Below are 17,534 nucleotides of genomic sequence, written 5' to 3' on the forward strand. Positions count from 1 at the left end.
TGGCACCGGGGGCGATGGCACGTTGTCTGCCTCGCTCTCCCGCCGACAGCCTCGGGCGCCCGGAGCCAGCTGTCCAGGCGGCGGCGCCGTGCTGGGGACCGGGAGCGGGAGGGCGGGAGGCGACCAGGCTGAAGGCGGCGGCCGCAGAGGCCGGCCGGTCGGCGCTCCAGCAGCCCAGGGCGCGCCCTAGCCGCGTCCGCAGCCCGGAGCGCGGGGCTCCGGCGCCCGCCCGGCCCGCGTTCCCGCGCGGCCACATGGCTCCGCTCCGCGCGCTGCTTTCCTGCCTGCTGCCCCTGCACTGTGCGCTCTGCGCCGCCGCGGGCAGCCGGATCCCAGGTGCGTGCGGGGCGGGCGCGTAGGGTCTGGGGTGCGCGCGGGTCAGGGTGACCCGACAGTGCCAGAGGGGCTGACTGCGCAGCGTCCTAGCGGGTCGGAGGCGGTGCGCACACTGGGGCTAAGCTCTCTTTTCTTGCCCTGTGCACCGACCTGTCCTGTGATTTCTCTAACTCTCTGGCACCAGTTTGGGAGAGACAACCCAGGAGAGGATTTGGGAATACGGATTCTCTTCTTAGGGGTTGTACATCTTTCTCTCTGTCGCCGTGGTTGTTTTTTTTTCTCTCTGTCACACTCTCTCTCCTGTGTGTTTTCCTCTTTCAGTGTCTTCTCTTTTCAACTTGTATGCATGTGTGCACATGTGTGTACATGTGTGCAAGTGTCTGTCACACACATAGAATCGGGCTGGCAGGTGATTACCCTACACCCCAGTGAACACTCCTGCGCAGAAACACACATCCCTCCCTCGCCCCAGCATTGTCACGCTCTGTGCAGACACCAAGTCACACACAGACCAAAGACACTCCACCCTCACCTGCCAATGTGGGGTGCCCTCCTGGTGGCTCTGAACATGGAAAGGCAGCTCCCATAATTTCCAGGCAGGGTGGCTGCTTGTGTGTGAGCTCTGTTCATGTACCGAATGGATCCCTCTAGCTGAAGTCTTGGGGCTCCTGTGCTGTGATGGGTAAACCAGAGGGGAGTCGGACATGGGGGGATTTTCAGGACACATCATTCTCCAGATTTTATCAGTGCTGGGAAGGGGGCTGGGGAGGCAGGAGATAGCGCTGTGTGGACATGAAAATTCCTCCCAAGCTCGGATCCATGAATCACCAGGCCTGGGAGCCAGGGAGCTGTCATTCCTGCCTGGCCTGGCTTGGGCTCAGGGAGGGCTGTGTGAGGACGGGGCCACTGGCATGCAGCCTGGAGCAGGGGGCCATGACCTCACACTTAATTCAGTCCTAGTGGGCAGGTCACCCTGTGCGTCTTTTTTTATTTTTGAAGATCTATACTTACCCGGCTTAGGGCTGGGCCATGTAGAAATCTCGGCAGCCACTGTGCTGCTTAAAAAAGTTTTCTTTCTAAACATGGAAAAATATAGAACTTGTATTCCCTCCCTTCCCTCTCCAGCTCCTCCTTTCTCCCTGACGCGTGCCCAGGATCCCCTGGGTTTCTAGGTGTGTTTGTTTTGCCAGCTGCCTTCAAGGAGCTTGGTGAGGAGGGCCCTACCCCAGGCTGGTCTGGTGACTTCAGCACTTTGGGAATGTTTGGGCAGACCCCGTCTTTGCCCTGGGGGCTTTGGGGGGGGGGGTTCAGTGCTTTCTTCTGCAGTGCTCAGGGTTGGAAGGCTTGCTGCTAGAGTGACAGGACTCTGCTTGGCATTATTTATTTTCTTCTGCTAAGTTGAAAAGGACCTGGGGGCTCCCGGAAACAATTCATGTCCACAAAGTACCTGAACACCATTCATCCAAGTGCAGAGATCCAGGGGCTCAGGAAGCAAGAGATAAGAAATGGATGAACTTGGGCTCAGGGGTCCCTTCAAGGTGACCCTCAGAGTTGCAGATGGCTTTCCCTTACCTTTGCACAGCCTGTACTGAAGTAACTCCTTGTTTGCCTCCAGCAGGGCTGCCCCTCTCCGGAAGGCTCAGTGACTACGGTGTGACCGTGCCCCGCAGCACAGATTTCCGGGGACGCTTCCTCTCCCATGTGGTGTCTGGCCCAGCAGCAGCCTCTACAGGGAGTGCGTCCGAGGACAGGCCACCTGCACCACCCTCACACTCTGGCCACCTACGGGTGGCCCGCAGCCCCCTGCGCCCCAGAGGAGCCGCTCCACAGCCTGACCGGCTCTACTTCAATGTCACTGTTTTTGGGGAGGAATTGCACTTGCGCCTTCAGCCCAACCGGCGGCTGGTGGTGCCCGGAGCCTCTGCGGAGTGGCAGGAGGACTTCCGGGAGCTCTTCCGGCAGCCCTTGCAGCAAGAGTGTGTCTACACCGGGAGTGTCACAGGCATGCCAGGGGCAGCTGTCGCCATCAGCAACTGTGATGGATTGGTAAGGGACGAGCCTTTCCTCAAGCTGCATTTTGCCCCTCTCCCCAGTCTCTGAGCCGGGCAGACCTGGCTTTCTCCTTAGCTCCCCTGTGTCTGGGACTCCTGTGGGCAGGCTGTGTGGTCTGGACTGTGCTGCTTTCCAAAGAAAACCGCACATGCCCTGCTCGCAATCAGGTGTATGCTCTGCCAGGTGGATGGTGGCCCAGCTGGGATGATCCCTTTTCCTGTTCATCCCCTCACCATCCTCAGACAGGACGGGGCCATAACTTAGCTGGCAGGGATCTCTGAGCCCAGACACACGCAGGGGTGAGGAAGGCCGGCTCTGCTGGGACTGATTCTTGGCTGTGCCACTTACTAGCCACAAGGCTTTGGATAAGTTACTTGCCTTCCCTGTGGTTCTTTCCTGTGTGTAAAGTGAGGGCTTATTCATTCTGCACATGCTTATTGCGTGTGCCCCATAGGCCCAGCTCTGTCCAGGCTCTGGGGCTACAGGGGCCTGAGGCAGACACCGTCCCTGCTGTCATGGAACGGACCTGCTGATGATGGTCACATGACCTGCCTTCCTGTTGGTGGTCCAGCCCCTGTTGGTGTTAGTGGCTATTATTGCTACTGTTACGTCCCCTGCTAACTCTGGTCCCTGGAGCCAGCCTGCTCTCTCTGCCTGCTCTGCTCTGTGAGTTCCCTTTCTTAGGACCTGCTCCCTCCTCCCAGGCATCACTGCAAACCAGAAAGCCATGAGTGGCTGCTCTCTTTCTCACCCTCAATTCCTGCTGCATCTTGATCCCCTCCCTGTTCCTTCCTCAGTGTGCCAGGCCCTCCTGAGCCTGTGTGGCAGCCTCAGAGCAGTGGGCATTCTTTGCGTGGTCTCTACTTGGTCAGGTATGAGCTGATGTGTCCCAGGAAAGGACCCATTTGCCCCTTTGCCTTTCAGCTTTAAGAGAGGGATGAGTCCTATGGGGGGATGGAAAAGGGGGTTTTCCCTTATTGGCAGGGCGGGGGGCACTTCTCACCGCCTTCCCATCCTTCAGAGGGACCTTCCTGCTGAATGGCTGCCTCCGTCTAGGCCAGTGCTTCTCAATCTTTCTTTCATCCCCCCCCCCCACCCCCAAGAGCCTTCTTAGACATTTTTCCTAATCGCCACTTCCATGAAATTTTAATACCATAGATAAACTGAATATATGTTTATAACCTGTATGTACATCTGCGCTTTACATATAAAGACTAATTTTTTTTGCCTTTCAAAGAACCAGATTTTGCCCATTTAACACCAAGGGAGGTGTTAGGGCCTCCCTTGAGAGGCTTGGTCTAGGCCAGTGATGGCAAACCTATGACACGTGTGTCAGAGGTGACACGCGAACTCATTTTTTTGGTTGATTTTTCTTTGTTAAATGACATTTAAATATATAAAATAAATATAAAAAATATAAGTATTTTTTATACTATGGTTGCAAATATCAAAAAATTTCTATATGTGACACGGCACCGGAGTTAAGTTAGGGTTTTTCAAAATGCTGACACGCCGAGCTTAAAAGGTTCGCCATCACTGGTCTAGGCAGCAGTTGGATCTCAAAGTTGAGGGTGTGCTAGAATCACCTGGAACGCGAGGGTTCTGTGGAGCAGGCTTTGAGAGACCGAGGATGTAAGGACAGCTGCAGGCAGAAGGCTAAGACCTTGTCCTGATGCCAGGGTGAGCCTTGGCTGCCGGCCCGCCCTGGCTCAGCAGTTCTGTGCAGCAGGAGCCCTCAGTCAGCCTGCTGGCTAGCGCTGTGCTGTGGCCACAAATTTTGGTTGAAAATCCAAGGTGACGTTTGGAAGAGACAGAAAGCGCCGGCGCACACCGGTGGCGTGGCTGAATGACCTGTGAACTCCTTCTAAGGTCATCGGCCGCGTAGGCTGTCAGCCGTGCAGTGACAGGCTGGGTCTCCCGCTGGTTTGACTGCTGCCATAGATGTATACCGGGGACCAGAGGCATCCGTGGATGGTCATCACCATTAATAAAGTAACTGCCCATCCCCTGAGCCCCCTGAAAACTCCGTCATTGAACTAGTTCAGCAGCCCATTGGTAAGTGGGCGCTGACTGTTAGATGATGCAGGGATCCTTCGTGACCCCGACCCAGCACCCGTGAAGCAAGGTCACGTGGCCACGGGCTGTGGTGCACAGTGATGAGCAGCACTCTGGTTGTTGGGGGTGGGCGGCTGCTCGGTGGGCCTGGGGCCAGGCATTGCTCAGCCAACGTTGCTGACTTTTGGAGGCCTGTGAGTAAGTGTTCTCATTACTGTGTGACCTGGGCAGGCCACTCTCCATCTCTGGGCTTTACTCCTCTCATTTGTCCAAAGAGGGTCTGAGGCTCCCTGGCAGATGGGAATCGCTTCATTGTGACATTGGCAGAAGCTGGATCAGGTCTCAGAGGCTGCCCAGGGATGGGCTTCTGGAGGCCTGTACTGCAGTGGAACTGAGGCTCGCCTGGTCCCCCTGCCCGTGGTAGAAATGGACCTCACAGGACTGAGCCCGTGTTTACACCAGGCCACTGCCTGTGCCCTTGACTGTTTCCAGAGGCCAGTCCCTCAGTCCGAATCCCAGGGGCCTCTCCATCCAGGTTCCTGACGGGCCACTCCCAGCACAGAGGCCGCCCCAGAGCAGAGATTTCCTCACTTCCAGCCCATTCCAGAAACCTGCTCTGTGAGGGCAAGGGACTGTTTACAGTGTCCCAGCCGAGCCACCTTTGGACTCAGAAGGCTACTGAGCAGCATTTCGATGATAAGATTTAACTCTGGGTCTTCATGCGGTTTCTGGATTTTAACCTCATTTTCTTCAACATCTCAAGTGCCAAAGTCATTCATTCCAAACAAAATATGAACTGAGCACTGGCCATGAGCAAGGCCCACAGGGAGATGAAGGGAAATGAAAGTGACACAAATAATAACAGTAGCAGGAACCAGTCCTCCCCACGGCCCGGGCACGGCGTGCATCCCGTCCCCGCACACGTGCTGTCATGTGCATTCATGAACTGCCCCCGCGGGGTAGATGAGGAAACGGAGCCGCGGGGAGGAGATCTGACGATAACGCGGACGGCGCCCCATAGCATAGGACTTGACGGTTTGCGAGGCCCTTCAGTCGTATGCACTGTGTAGGCAGATACTGTTATTACCCTGCTTTGCACGGAGTCAGGTCGCTGCTCTCAAGAAATTTGGGTGCCAAGCAGTGGGGACCCCATAAGTAGAGTCCACATGACCTTGTTGGTTTTTCAGAGCACAGTGCGGTGGGAACTCCGTAAATGTGAGTGATTACTGTCTGTGGTGTCAGAGAAGATGGTATTTGAACTGGGCCTTGAAGGATGAGTAGAAGTTTGCTGGGTCCAAAGGTTAAGTCAGGCATTCCGGGCAGAGGAAAGAGGTTGAGCAAGTGGGTGAGGCTGGATGAGGCTGGGAGGGGATCCGAGAAGACATTCTGGGCAGGTGGGCCTTGGTCTGGCCGTGAGGAGGGCAGAATGGGAGAGGTGGGCCAGGGCAGGGGTGTGGCAGCCTGCTGTCTGAGAGGAATCTGGGTGGGGAGTTGGGAGGTATGGCTGTGTGTCCCTGGGCTTGCTGCCTTCCTTCTCTGGGCCTCCCCTGCCTCCTCGCTATATCACAGAGGTGGAAATGGATGAGCTCAGAGCCCCTTCCTGCTCTGGCATTGGCTCTTTGTGACAGGGGCAGGCCTTGCTGGGGGAGCGTGGAGCCCGGCCCTTGGAAACCCATAGTTGACTCCTCCCTTCCTGGTGGGTCCGGGGCCATGCTCCGTGCCAGGCCTGGGCTGGGCTGTTGGGGCAGAGAGGAAAGACACCAGTCCTGAGCTTGGCCCTCACAGCCGAGCCAACGTGCCAGTTGTAAGATGGTCTGAACAAAGCCTTCTTGCAGCCTTGCAGCCATTTGGCATCTTAGCTGCTCTGGTGAGAAGCACTGTGTCTAAACTGGTGGCTCGATCTTTATTTTAACTGGAACCTGCAATGGGGGGCCGTGACCATCCCCCCCTTCCAATTCTTCTGCCATCCATAGAGTCACCATTGGGCACCTGGGGCAGCCGCTGGGGATTCTGTGCACTGCGGTTAATTCATGCCTGAACCTGAGCAGTGAGTACCCTACCTTACTTCCCACCTGCTCTTCTGGAGGGCCTGGCATCGCAGCTGGGCAGGGGGGCTGGGAGGGTCCAGGCCTGAGGGAGCCGGGACCCTGCCCTGGTGAGTTTGTAGGCTAATGGGGACCCAGATATAAAGCCAACAAGTTAAAATTCTGTGAGGCAGCAGCAGGAGGACCCATTCGTTTTGGTTAGGGCATCCAGGAAGACTCCCCAGAGGAGGTGGCATTGGCTCAAGACTTTAAACATTGTAAAGCCCCAGTTGGTTTGGCTCAATGGATAGAGTGTTGGACTGCGGACTGAAGGGTCCCGGGTTCGATTCCGGCCAAGGGCACATGCCTCGGTTGCAGGCTCCTCCCCAGCTCAGGCCTTGGCCCTGGTCAGGGCATGTGTAGGAGGCAACCAATCGATGTGTTTCTCTCACATCAGTATTTCTCTCTGTCTTTCCCTCTCTCTGAAAGTTAAGGGGAAAATATCCTCGGTGAGGATTAAAAATAAATGAATAAATAAACAAGGAAGAAAGTGTGGGGCGCCTGGCCAGCAGAGAGAACAACTGACTGAGACAAGCCTGAGGATGTGTGGGAGAACGAAAGAAGGGATGTGGGGAGACCAAGTCCTACTGCAGTGTTTCTTCTGGGAGTGGGGGTGGCTGTCAGACGCTAGGGTTCCGGGTTAAGAATGTGCCCAGGCGACAGCAGCAACCTGTACCCTTCAGAGCCTTCGCTGGGGAGCCTGACCAGTTATTGCAGCAGTTCTCCCCATGCTCCCGTGACCCCCGACCTCTGAGGGCCTGTGGGCAGGACCCCTGGCTGGGGGCCAGGTGCAGAACAGAACCTCTGCTAGTGGTTGTGCCTCTGAATTCCTGGGAGGAATATGGGGGCCAGGGGTGGGCCACTTCCTGTGGGTCCTATAGGGGTTCTGAGGTACAGGAATGGGGTGAGCAGAGTGGGGTCCCTGCTTCTTTGTGGGCCTTGTCCTCACTGGGTCCTGGGCCTTGCTGCCCTGCACTGGGGTGATGGGGGCTTGGCTGCGCCGCCTCTGTGAGTCACGGGACTGGTGCGGAAGTATCCGCACGTGTAAGATCTGTCACCATCTGGTTTCATTTTCCACCCTGTGCAGATGGTGGATTTTTTTGAGGATATGTTTTTAGGGAGAGGAAGAGAGAGACAGAAACATCAATGTGAGAGAAACAGCAATCTGTTGCCTCCAGTATGTTCCCCGACCAGGGCTAGAACCCACTGCAACCTAAGTGCAAGCCCTGACTGAGAAACAAACCTGCCACCTTTTGCTATACAGGACAACGCTCCAACCACCTGAGCCACCTGGCCAGGGCTGCAGATGGTGCATTCTTAACGAGCTGCACTAAGTAGACCCCTGGCAGACTGGGGAGAGGGCAGGGGAGGCTGAGTCCCAGCCCTTCTGCTTGCCTCTGTCTAATATTGTCCAAGTCACAGAAGCTCTCTAAGCTCAGTCCTTTAATTTAAAAATGGGATTACAATGAGGGGGAGTTGGGGGCGGGGTTGGGATTGATAGCTAAAAAGGTCGGGGGTATTTTTATGGGGTGACGAAATGCTCTAAAACTGATTGTGGTGGTGGTTGCACAACTCTATGCATATAACTAAAAGCCATTGAACCTACACTTTAAGTGCGTGAACTGTGTGGTATGCGAATTATATCTCAATTAAACTGTTATAAAAAGTGCCTGGCCCATACAATGGCCAGTGGCAGGCATTGTTAGTCGTAATTCAGAGGCTACAGTCTAGGGTGGAAGAAAGTGTGGGATTCCTGCTCTGATACAGACAAGCTGTGTGGCCTTGAGTAAGTTTCTGAATCTCTCTGCTTAGATTCCTCATCTGTAAGGAGAGGAGAAGAGCAACCAACTGTAAGGTTGCTCAGAGGATTAAATAAGACAATACAAAAGGTGAAAGGCCTGGTACGTGGTGGAGCCGTAAAAATGGGGATTGTTATTAACAGTAACATTTATTACTTCTTTACAGTAATGAATGCAGTACTTACAGTTCTTGTGAGAGCCCCTTGCACTGTAGCAGCACTGAGATGACCAGTGTTCTTGGGGGAGTCTGAGGCCACCTGTGGGCCCCGGTTGGCCGGGCCTGTTTCCTCCGAGGCAGCAGCTCTCTCTGAGGAAGGGGTCATATCGAGCTTGCTCAGTGCACGGACTGTGAATTCTACAACTGGGCTGCAATACCCCAGAGGCCTTCCAGGATGGCGGGGCGGGGGCGGTGGGGGGGGGGGGGGGGGGATATTGAGAGGTGCTAAGTGGAGCATTCCCTTAACAATCAGTGGGTCCCTGCCTAGATGCAGGTGTAGACCTAGGTCCCTCTCTCCCTGGACTCCAGAAGCCCACAGTTTAAAGACAAGGCCAACGCATAGTAGAGAGTATGCAACAAGGCAGCCTACACCACTAGTAAACTTCAGTGTTCTGTGGAAATGCAGGGAAGCATAATGCACTCAGTGGGTGGCGTGGAGGTGGGTGCTGAGAAGGGAGGTGCTTCCTGAGAAGGAAGGCTTCCTAGGGGAGGGGACATTTGGGCTGGGCCTGTAAGCATCCATAGGAGTTTTTAAAGCCAAGAGGAAGGCTCCATAAGCATCCTGCAGGAAAGGAAACCGGATGTCTTCACAGGATTCGAGGAATGGCAAGTCGCCCCAGCTCTCCCCGGGATGGAAGTGCAGTGTGGGAATCCCTGCCTCCCGTGGAGCGTAGCCTTGTCCCTGTGGCCCTGGGGAGCACAGGGTTGTGAGCAGGAGTCACGTTAGCATTTGGGGAGGTATCTTTCCCATGGCTCGTGCATGCTGGTGCGGCAGCTCTGCCTGTGACTCATTGGTGTCCTGGTGCCAACACCTGTCCTTGCTCTGGGGGCTGCTCCTTGCTGGCTGGGCAGGGAGCGGGCTGTCCTGGCAGCTCCTTCGGAAGCCCTGCTCGGCCCTGCTGCCCAGCCCTGCCCCTGGGGATGTGGAGTGTGAGGCCTGGAGTTTCGATGGTGCCCTCACAGAGCCACCTAGCTGTCCTGTCTCCGTATATCTTGGACTGCAGGCCACTTGCACTCACATGTCTGTGCTGAGAACCCGGGAAGAGGGTGGGGATGTCTGGCCCCATGTTGGTGTAGGCCTGACCTCCACCTGCATCTCCAGCCTCTACCCCAGCCAGGCTAGAGCGTTCATGCCTCGCTTAGCGGCCCCTCTGACTCTGTTCATTCTGTTTTCACCCCCCATGGTGCCTTCCCCTTCTCTCTGCTTGATGCACCCCCCATCGTGGGCATTTAGTTCTCAGAAATCAGAGACTGTGCCTTACATCTCGCATTTCTCTGAGTGCGGAGTACAGGGCTAGGCCATAGGACACAGGAGATTTTGACTTCAGATGCCTCCAGGAGGAGGGAATACAGGAGAAAGAAAAGAGGGTCAGCTACCAGCAGGGGAGGTGGGATTGTGCAAATTGGAGAGGACGATGCCCTCTCTAAAGGGAGCGGCATTTTGGTGGTGCAAAACCTTTGAGTGTTTTAAGGAGAAATCAGAAATAGGGATTTTTAAGCAAAGTGGTCTATTCTTTAAGCAGAGTGTTCTATTTTTTTAACACAGCAGGGCTGCTCGCCAGAGGCCAGGGGCTGCCCATGTAAGGCAGTGTGTGCAGCGGATGAGAGCATGGCCCCTGGAACCATCCGCCTGGGTTGAGATCCAAGCTCTGCCTTTTATGTGCTGTGTGGCCTTGGACAGTTTCCAGATCTCTCTGTGCCTCAATGTCCTCATCCATAAAGTGGGGATTATAATAGTAGTCACTTCATAGAACTGTCATGTGTAAAGGGCTGAGCTCAGGACTCGGTCAATACAGCAGCGTCAGCATTGCCTTTAAATGGTGTGGATTTGCTGGTGGAGTCTGAGGGGATGGGTGGCGGGAAAGAAGAAGAGTCAAGAGCACTTAAAGTGCTGCCACGGTGCCTAGATAAGTGTGGAAACTGAGGCAGAGCCCACGGCGGGTCGTTTCCAGATCCCTGGTCGCCCAGTCCAGTGCTCATCTTGCTTCCAGAAGGCCCCTGGGCCTGTCTGAGTGGACGGCTGGGTTTCCAGTCCTCGAGGTGGTGTGATCCTGCAGCTTGGGCTCCCCAGTCTCCCTACAGCTGTGTCTTGCTGGAATAATAACTTATTTATGATATGGAATAGAAGCCAGACATCACCTCACTGCCTCTCCTCTGAGCAGAGCCAGACTCCCATTCCAGCAAGGGCTGGTCGGGGGCACTTTCTATTTTTCTTCCCTGGCATCTCCGGGCTGGCTGGAGTGCTGAGTGTGGTGGGGCTGCCCTTGCCTTCCATCTGCGTCCCAGTGTCAGTGTGGCAGAGGCCCGGGGGTGCGGGGGGCGGGGAGCCTCGGTGAGGGCCCAGGGGGTCTCTGCATTCCCTGGACCCTACACTGGGAAGTTCCCAAGCCACCTGCCAGGCCCAGCATTCCATTTTCAGCATGTGGGCCTTGCTCAGCCTTCCAAGACAACAATAGTCAGAGGAACACCCGCAGGCCCCAGGCAGCGTCACGTAGCTCCTCGTCAGCACAAATAATCCTTGTGTTATGATAACCTCCGGTGGTGCATCCCAGCTCAGCGTCATTTCCACAGGAACCCTGACTTTGGCCTGCATGCACACAGCTGGGCTGGAAGTGGCCGTGGGGGCCTCTCGGTACCCTCTTCACTTTCCAGACCAGAAAGCCGAGGCTCGGGGAAGGGAAGGGACTCGCCCAGGGTCGTGCAGTAGGCGATTGTCAGGGCCGATGGAGTCTGGTGCCTGACTCCCAGTCCAGTGCTCCTCCCCACCCCCCCATCCCATGTGACCTCTCTCAAGTCAGTGGAAAAAGACGAGTAAATGTGACTAGTCACTCAAGGTCATCAGCCTTGTGATGGCCATGAAGCGGTGGCCTGGCAACAGCTTGACAGCATGCATGTGAAAGGGACTGGTCCAGGGGTTGCCCTGTGGGGGGGCCCTGGGAGTCCTCGGCCTGGGTCCCAGGTGGAGGTGTTTACGAGGCTCCCACTGTGAGGGTCATTGTTTTCCTAAAACTGGGAAGCCAATTAAGAAAAAACCAATGTCAACAGCCCCATTAGCTGGGATCTGAAGCTCAAAAGTTAGCCCCGAGTCGCCGATGTTTTATCCATTTTCAACCTATTGCAGGGCAGTGGGCTGCGGTTGTGTACACACTGCTTGTCGTGGAACATTACAAACCCCGCAGTCTCGTTTTCTTCTGCTTCTGCAACGTCGCTGAACAGGCCCCTTTTAGAGAAACCTCCGACGGTGGGAACGTCGGGACACGCTTGGCTGAATGCACTCCCTGTTCCCCACGGGCCGGGCCGCTGGACGCCCTTTGTCGGCTTTTGCTTCTCAGCCAACCAAACATTTATGCCTTTGATCTTCCAGAAAACAGCCGTACCCCCAGCCACCCCGGCCCACAAGAGAGGTTCATTTCCGCCCCTCGAGGCTGGCAGCGCTCACTCCGCATTAGCTCCTCCAGCCCAAAGAGGCCTTGTGTTCCGCAGCCCCGCAGGCTGCTGGCCCGGTGCACTGAGTGCTTAATACTTCGTCACCTCATAACTCACGGTCCCTGGATGGGGAGGCTCCAGGTGAAGCGCGGTCCCCTAAGCCGCGGCCAGTTAGTGGGAAAGCAGGTCTCTCATGAAGAGCCATAGCCCAGGGGAGTTTTTTGGAGGTTTGGCGCCAGGGATGCTTGTTGAATGTGTTTTGATCCAAAGGTGGTCACAGGCATTGTGGTTCGGTACTTGTCCTCCTAAAGCTGTGTCTGCAAGAGGGACAGACAGACATACCCACCGAGAGCTCCTGGGGGCACGGAGGAGGGAGAGATGATGGGATGGCATTTGAGCTGGGCTGGAAGGGCAATCCTGGCAAAACTCACAGCAGGAGCAAAGGCCTGGGGCCATGTGGACACCTGTGGTTCAGAGCAGGTCCCTGAGCTGCTGGTGGGGGGCTGAGGGTGGGGGGAGGCAGGCACGGGGGGTTGTTGCTATTGATTCCAAAGGACAAAGAAACTGGCTTGATGGGAATAACAAGTGCCAGGTGGTCCGAACCATCCTGCTGTCTCCCCGGGTGATGGGCATGGCCTCCCTAACTGATCTCCCCGCTTGCATCCTTTCAACTATTCACCCAGATGCCTCCCACCCCCGAATACTCCCTGGGAGCAGCTCCGTGGGCCCTGGAGTTGTTCCTCCTGCCGGTCCTCCTGTGACCTCCTCTGCTCCTCCCTCCCTGCTCCTGATGCCCTCCTTGCTGGGACACCCCTCCCCAGAACTGCCAGCACCTGCCCCTCACCTTCCTCAGGCCTTTGCTCAGATGTCCCCTTCTTAGAACATCATCCCTGACTCGCTTATTTAAAATGTCAACCCCCCGTTTTCTCCTCTGCTTGGTTTTTCTCCATGGCTATTTCCATGTGGTGTGCCATATTCTTACCTAGTCCCCCTCCTTGAGGTGAGGAGAAATTTTTGGCTGTGTCCCCAGCACCTAGAACAGGGCCTGCACAGTGCATATCTGATGAATGAAGAAAGCATGAATGAATGAATAGATAAATAGTGCTGCAGACAGAGGTTAGGAGAGGTAAACTTGCAGAGATGTGCGTGAACACGTAAAGTGAGTGGAAGACCCGGTGAATGACCGGAGTAACTGGCATGTGGGCTTCGGGTTGTTAGTAACCGAGGGCTCGGCACTGACAAGCTCTGATGAAGTGTCTGAGTTCTAAGAAATCTGGAAAACATGCTACTGTGCTGGGCCCTGCGCAGGAGTCAGGACAGTGGCTGCCTCGTTTGATGGTGATTTCCAGCTCCCCGGGGGCTCCTCCCACTGTGCAGAGGATGTGGTGGCGCCTGAAGGGGATGTGTGTGGAGCTGGGCCTGGCACGGAATTCGGGCGGCCGATCTACTCTCTGTCCTCCTGTGCTCACCCTCCTTCTGTAGGGAACCTTCACCCCCCCGCCCCCCCCCCCCCCCCCCCCACAGCCCTCATTTATCACTCACTGCAGACCGGCCATGTGTCAGACTAAGTGGGAAACATTTTACATGCGTGATCTCATGTGGGGGAGACATGGTTTAAAACCAAGCCAACACCGCTCTGGGCCAGGCTAAGGGATCAGAGGGGAGGCCTGGCTGGATCAAGGATCTGGGACAAGTGACCGTAGCCGTGGGAGGGACTGGCGGCCTCTTTTCCCTACGTTTGTCCCACATCAGCTGGCTGGCTTCTGAGCCGTGGGGCTCAGACTGCAGGGCCTCAATGCAGGGGGCTGCTGCTCAGCTCGGGGCCTGGCAGCCGCCCGCCGTCTGGCATGCGAGGGCTCCTTCCTGTCTCTTCGTCCTGAAGCTGCTGCCTCTGCTGCCAGGACTCCAGGCCAAGCAGGGGACCAGGCAGAGCTCCCAGCCCGAGCTTGGTGGGCCGTGGTGGTGACAAAGGGAGAAGCCTCAGAGCCACGTGGCTCCTGGGCACGGGGGATGGAAACGGGGGGTGGTTGCCAGACTGGCAAAGTCCGCCCTGGACTCGGGTTGGGCTCCAGGGTGGGGGTCTGCAGCCCAGGGGGAGTCGCCGACACCTGCAGTGTGAAGCCTGCCCTGCCCCTGGGCCAGCCAACCGCCACTGGGGTGAGGTCCCACAACTGAGCACCTTGCCTTTAAGGACATTGACCAAGCGTTTGAAGACGCAAGCAGCTGTGTTTTCCACAGGCCAGAGGACAGACTCAGTCACCACCTTCATCTTCATCATCATCGTAGAGGTACTGACGTGGAGACTCCCCAGCTGGGGGGCTGTGACATCGTTGATTTGGCTACCCAGCAGACCACAGCCCTCCTTTCCCCCTCCAAGACCCCCACCCTGCTCAGGGAAAGTTTTAGTCAATTATTCTTCACTCACATGGAGTCCCACCTCGAGGGGAGGGGATGGTTAGGCTCTAAGACAGCACCTAAGGCACAGCTCACACGTGGTCCAGATGGGCCTTGGTCACGCTCAGCCTGAGGAGATGCTCACAGCGGAAGGGCTGCGCAGGAAGCCGGCCTGTCCAGACTCCGTCCCCCCAGCCCCTCGGTCAGGGCATGCACCCACTGTCCTCTCCTTCCCTCTCTGTCTTTCTTGCCCATTTCCTGCATCATGACAAACTCTTCTGGTTCGACACTCCATGCTGCTACTGCTGTTTTTGTGAAACATGGATGATCACTTCGTCTGAGTACCATTCTGTTTTTGGAAGCTTCCAGAGTCTAGAGCATCGGTTCGGGCCCTGGCTGCACATTAGAATTTCCTGGGCAGCATTGAGAAAATCCGACGCCCCACTGCTGAGATTTGATTCATTGGTCTGGGGCCGTGGTTGGCAAACTGCGGCTCGCGAGCCACATGCGGCTCTTTGGCCCCTTGAGTGTGGCTCTTCCACAAAATACCACGTGTGGGCCTGCACGTACAGTGCGATTGAAACTTCGTGGCCCATGCGCAGAAGTCGGTATTTTGTGGAAGAGCCACACTCAAGGGGCCAAAGAGCCGCATGTGGCTCGAGAGCCACAGTTTGCCGACCACTGGGTGGAGGGTAGGCTGGGCGTCAGTAGTTCTGCAAATCCACGGCTGATTCTAATGGGTATCCAGGGGTGAGACCACTGGCGTAGCCTCCTGGGTTTGACAGAAAAGTTAGGGTCACCTCATGGGGGACCAGGAGAGACAGGTTGAAGAGGGAAGGATAGGTGGTCAGCCACCCTGCTGTGGGCCAGGCCTCAGGAGGGGTATCCTCTTCATTGTTTTATTCCATCCTCCCAGCAACCCTTTGGCTTCAGGTGTGGAAACTGAGGCTTGCAGAGGGCCTGTGCCACCGGCTGGGAAGGACCAGCCTGGGGGGAGGCCCAGGGGCTTCACGCCCAGGCAGCCTCTACACCACTTTGCAAGGACGTTGGATGACAGGAGGAGACTCCCATGGTGTTTGTCTCCTTTTTAAAACTTTGCTTAAGAAGAATTGTTGTACAGTCATGACTTGCTCATTGTAGCAGGCAGACATTCCGTGCAGGACTGGCTTTCCTTTTCAGATAGGGGGGTTATAGAAAAGTTAGAGAAGTCTAAAGAGAAGGACTTGCCTACAGTTCTGCCCCCCAGAGACAACTCTCCAACAACTGAGTGTTTCCACCGACCTTTTATCTGTGCGTGTTCTTACCTTTACCATTACCCTGTACCAGCCTCCTGTTGGTGGGGACGTCTCCCCTGAAGGATGCTCGACCACAGGTATTTTTTACTGTTTACAGGTAGGGGATTTGAGCAGATCCAAGCCAGGTCACCGTGGAGCCAGGAGTTAGAGACAAAGCATCCTGTGGTTCCGGAATGCTGCTTCTGGCACCCCCGCATGAGCCCCTGGGCTCCCGGGCACACTTTGAACGATAGTCATGATAGCCATGCGGCAAGTCGAGCGCGTGCATGGTCCTTGCTGCCAGGGGGACCATTCTGGGTGCTCCATGTGTATTTCTCAGGGCAGCCCCAAAGAGAGCTGTGTTGTAATCCTGAAGCACAGGGATGTTGAGCGACTTGCCAACATGAGATGGTCTGAGAGTCGCAGAGCCCAGCTTCTGGCTGTAGTGTCTCTGCATTTACTCCCCACACTCCCCACATCCTTCTCCCCCCGAGAAGGATTCTTGCTGCAAATGGACTGGGCCCAGCAAGACCTCAGTTGCCTTTCACCCAGCACCTCCCAGGGTGTGGGGCCTGCAGAGGTCATGACCCCAGGAAGTGTGGCCAAGTGGTCATCCCAGATAACTTCCTCCAGTTGGTGGAGGCTCTCTGCTTCCTGGTGTTTCTTCCAACCCTTTGGACTGTTCTGGGAGCCCTAAGGCCGCCTGAGTGGGCGTGGCAGGGTGTGCCAGTTGAGGACAAGCCTGGCGATTCTCCGCTCCATCCTCCCAGGGCTCTTCCTCCTGCCTGTTCTCAAGGCTGCAGCTTGGGGTGAATCAGCTTTTAGACTTTCCCTGGCGTGGGCCCAGGCCTTGGCAGCCCAGCCTCCAGCAGAGCTCTGTGGCTTGGGGCTTCCACATCAGGTTTGAATTATATGAATCTCAGCAACCTCAGGCTTTCATCCCAGCTCTGCTGACTCATGCTTTCGTGGTAGTGGGCCGCCTGTGCACTGTGTGTGTGTGTGTGTATTGTCTGCCTGCACATGTGTTGTCTCTGTGTGTATGTTGTCTCAGTGCATATGTGTGTGTGTCACCTTGGTGCATGCGTGGCATCTCCCTGTGTATGTGTCATCTTTTTTCATAGCTTTATTGAGATAAAATTCACCTGCCACGCAAGTCACCGATTTAAAGTATGTGATTCAGTGGATTTTTATCATACGCACAGAGTTGTATAATTATTACCACATTTCCTCTATTTCAAAAAGAAGTCCTGTGCCCTTTAGCTATCACCCCTTTAATCTATTACCCCATCCCCCAGCAACCACTAATCTACTTCTGTCTCTATAGATTTCCCTCTATTCTGGACATTTCATGTAAATGGAGCCATATATATGTGGCCTTTGGTGACTGGCTTCTCTCATTCCCTGTAATGTTTTCAGGATTCACCACATTACAGCACATCTCAGTACTTCATTCCTTTTCAGGGCTGAGTAATATTCCGTTGTGTGATACACCAGCTTTTGTTTATCCGGTTTTGTTCATCAGCTGATGGACATATGGGTTTTCTGCTTTTTGGCTCTTGTGAGCAGTGCTGCAGTGAACATTTGTGTAAAAGTTTTTGTGTGACATATATTTTCATTCCTCTTGAGTATATACCAAGGAGTGGACTTGCCGGGCCATATGGTACCTGTTTCATATTTGAGGTACTTCCAGAATGTTTTCCAAAGTGGCTGCGTCACTTTTCATTCCCACCAGCAATGTGTAAGGGTTCCACTTTCCCCACATCCTTGGCAACACTTACTATGGGACCTTTTGATTCTAGCCATCCTAGTGGGTGCTAAGGGGTGTCTCATTGTGGTTTTGATTTACATTTCCCTACGGATAAATGATGTCGAGCACCTTTTAAAGGCCTTATTGGTC

At 55.3% G+C, this 17,534-nt stretch overlaps 1 protein-coding gene across 2 annotated transcripts in view; it reads left to right on the forward strand.

Moving 5' to 3' along the window:
* The first annotated feature begins 254 nt into the window (after nucleotides 1–254).
* ADAMTS14 (ADAM metallopeptidase with thrombospondin type 1 motif 14) overlaps nucleotides 255–17,534 on the forward strand; it is a 77,839-nt gene continuing 60,559 nt past the window's right edge. For both annotated transcript variants that reach the window (XM_070431930.1, XM_070431931.1), the window contains exons 1-2: nucleotides 255–336; nucleotides 1,955–2,382. In XM_070431930.1, the coding sequence (XP_070288031.1) occupies nucleotides 255–336; nucleotides 1,955–2,382 (510 nt within the window). The remainder of the gene's footprint in view (nucleotides 337–1,954; nucleotides 2,383–17,534) is intronic.

The sequence above is a fragment of the Myotis yumanensis genome, unplaced genomic scaffold (genome assembly GCF_028538775.1).
Source record: "Myotis yumanensis isolate MYYU_CA2020_CCGP unplaced genomic scaffold, mMyoYum1.0.hap1 SCAF_13, whole genome shotgun sequence".
NCBI lineage: Eukaryota > Metazoa > Chordata > Mammalia > Chiroptera > Vespertilionidae > Myotis > Myotis yumanensis.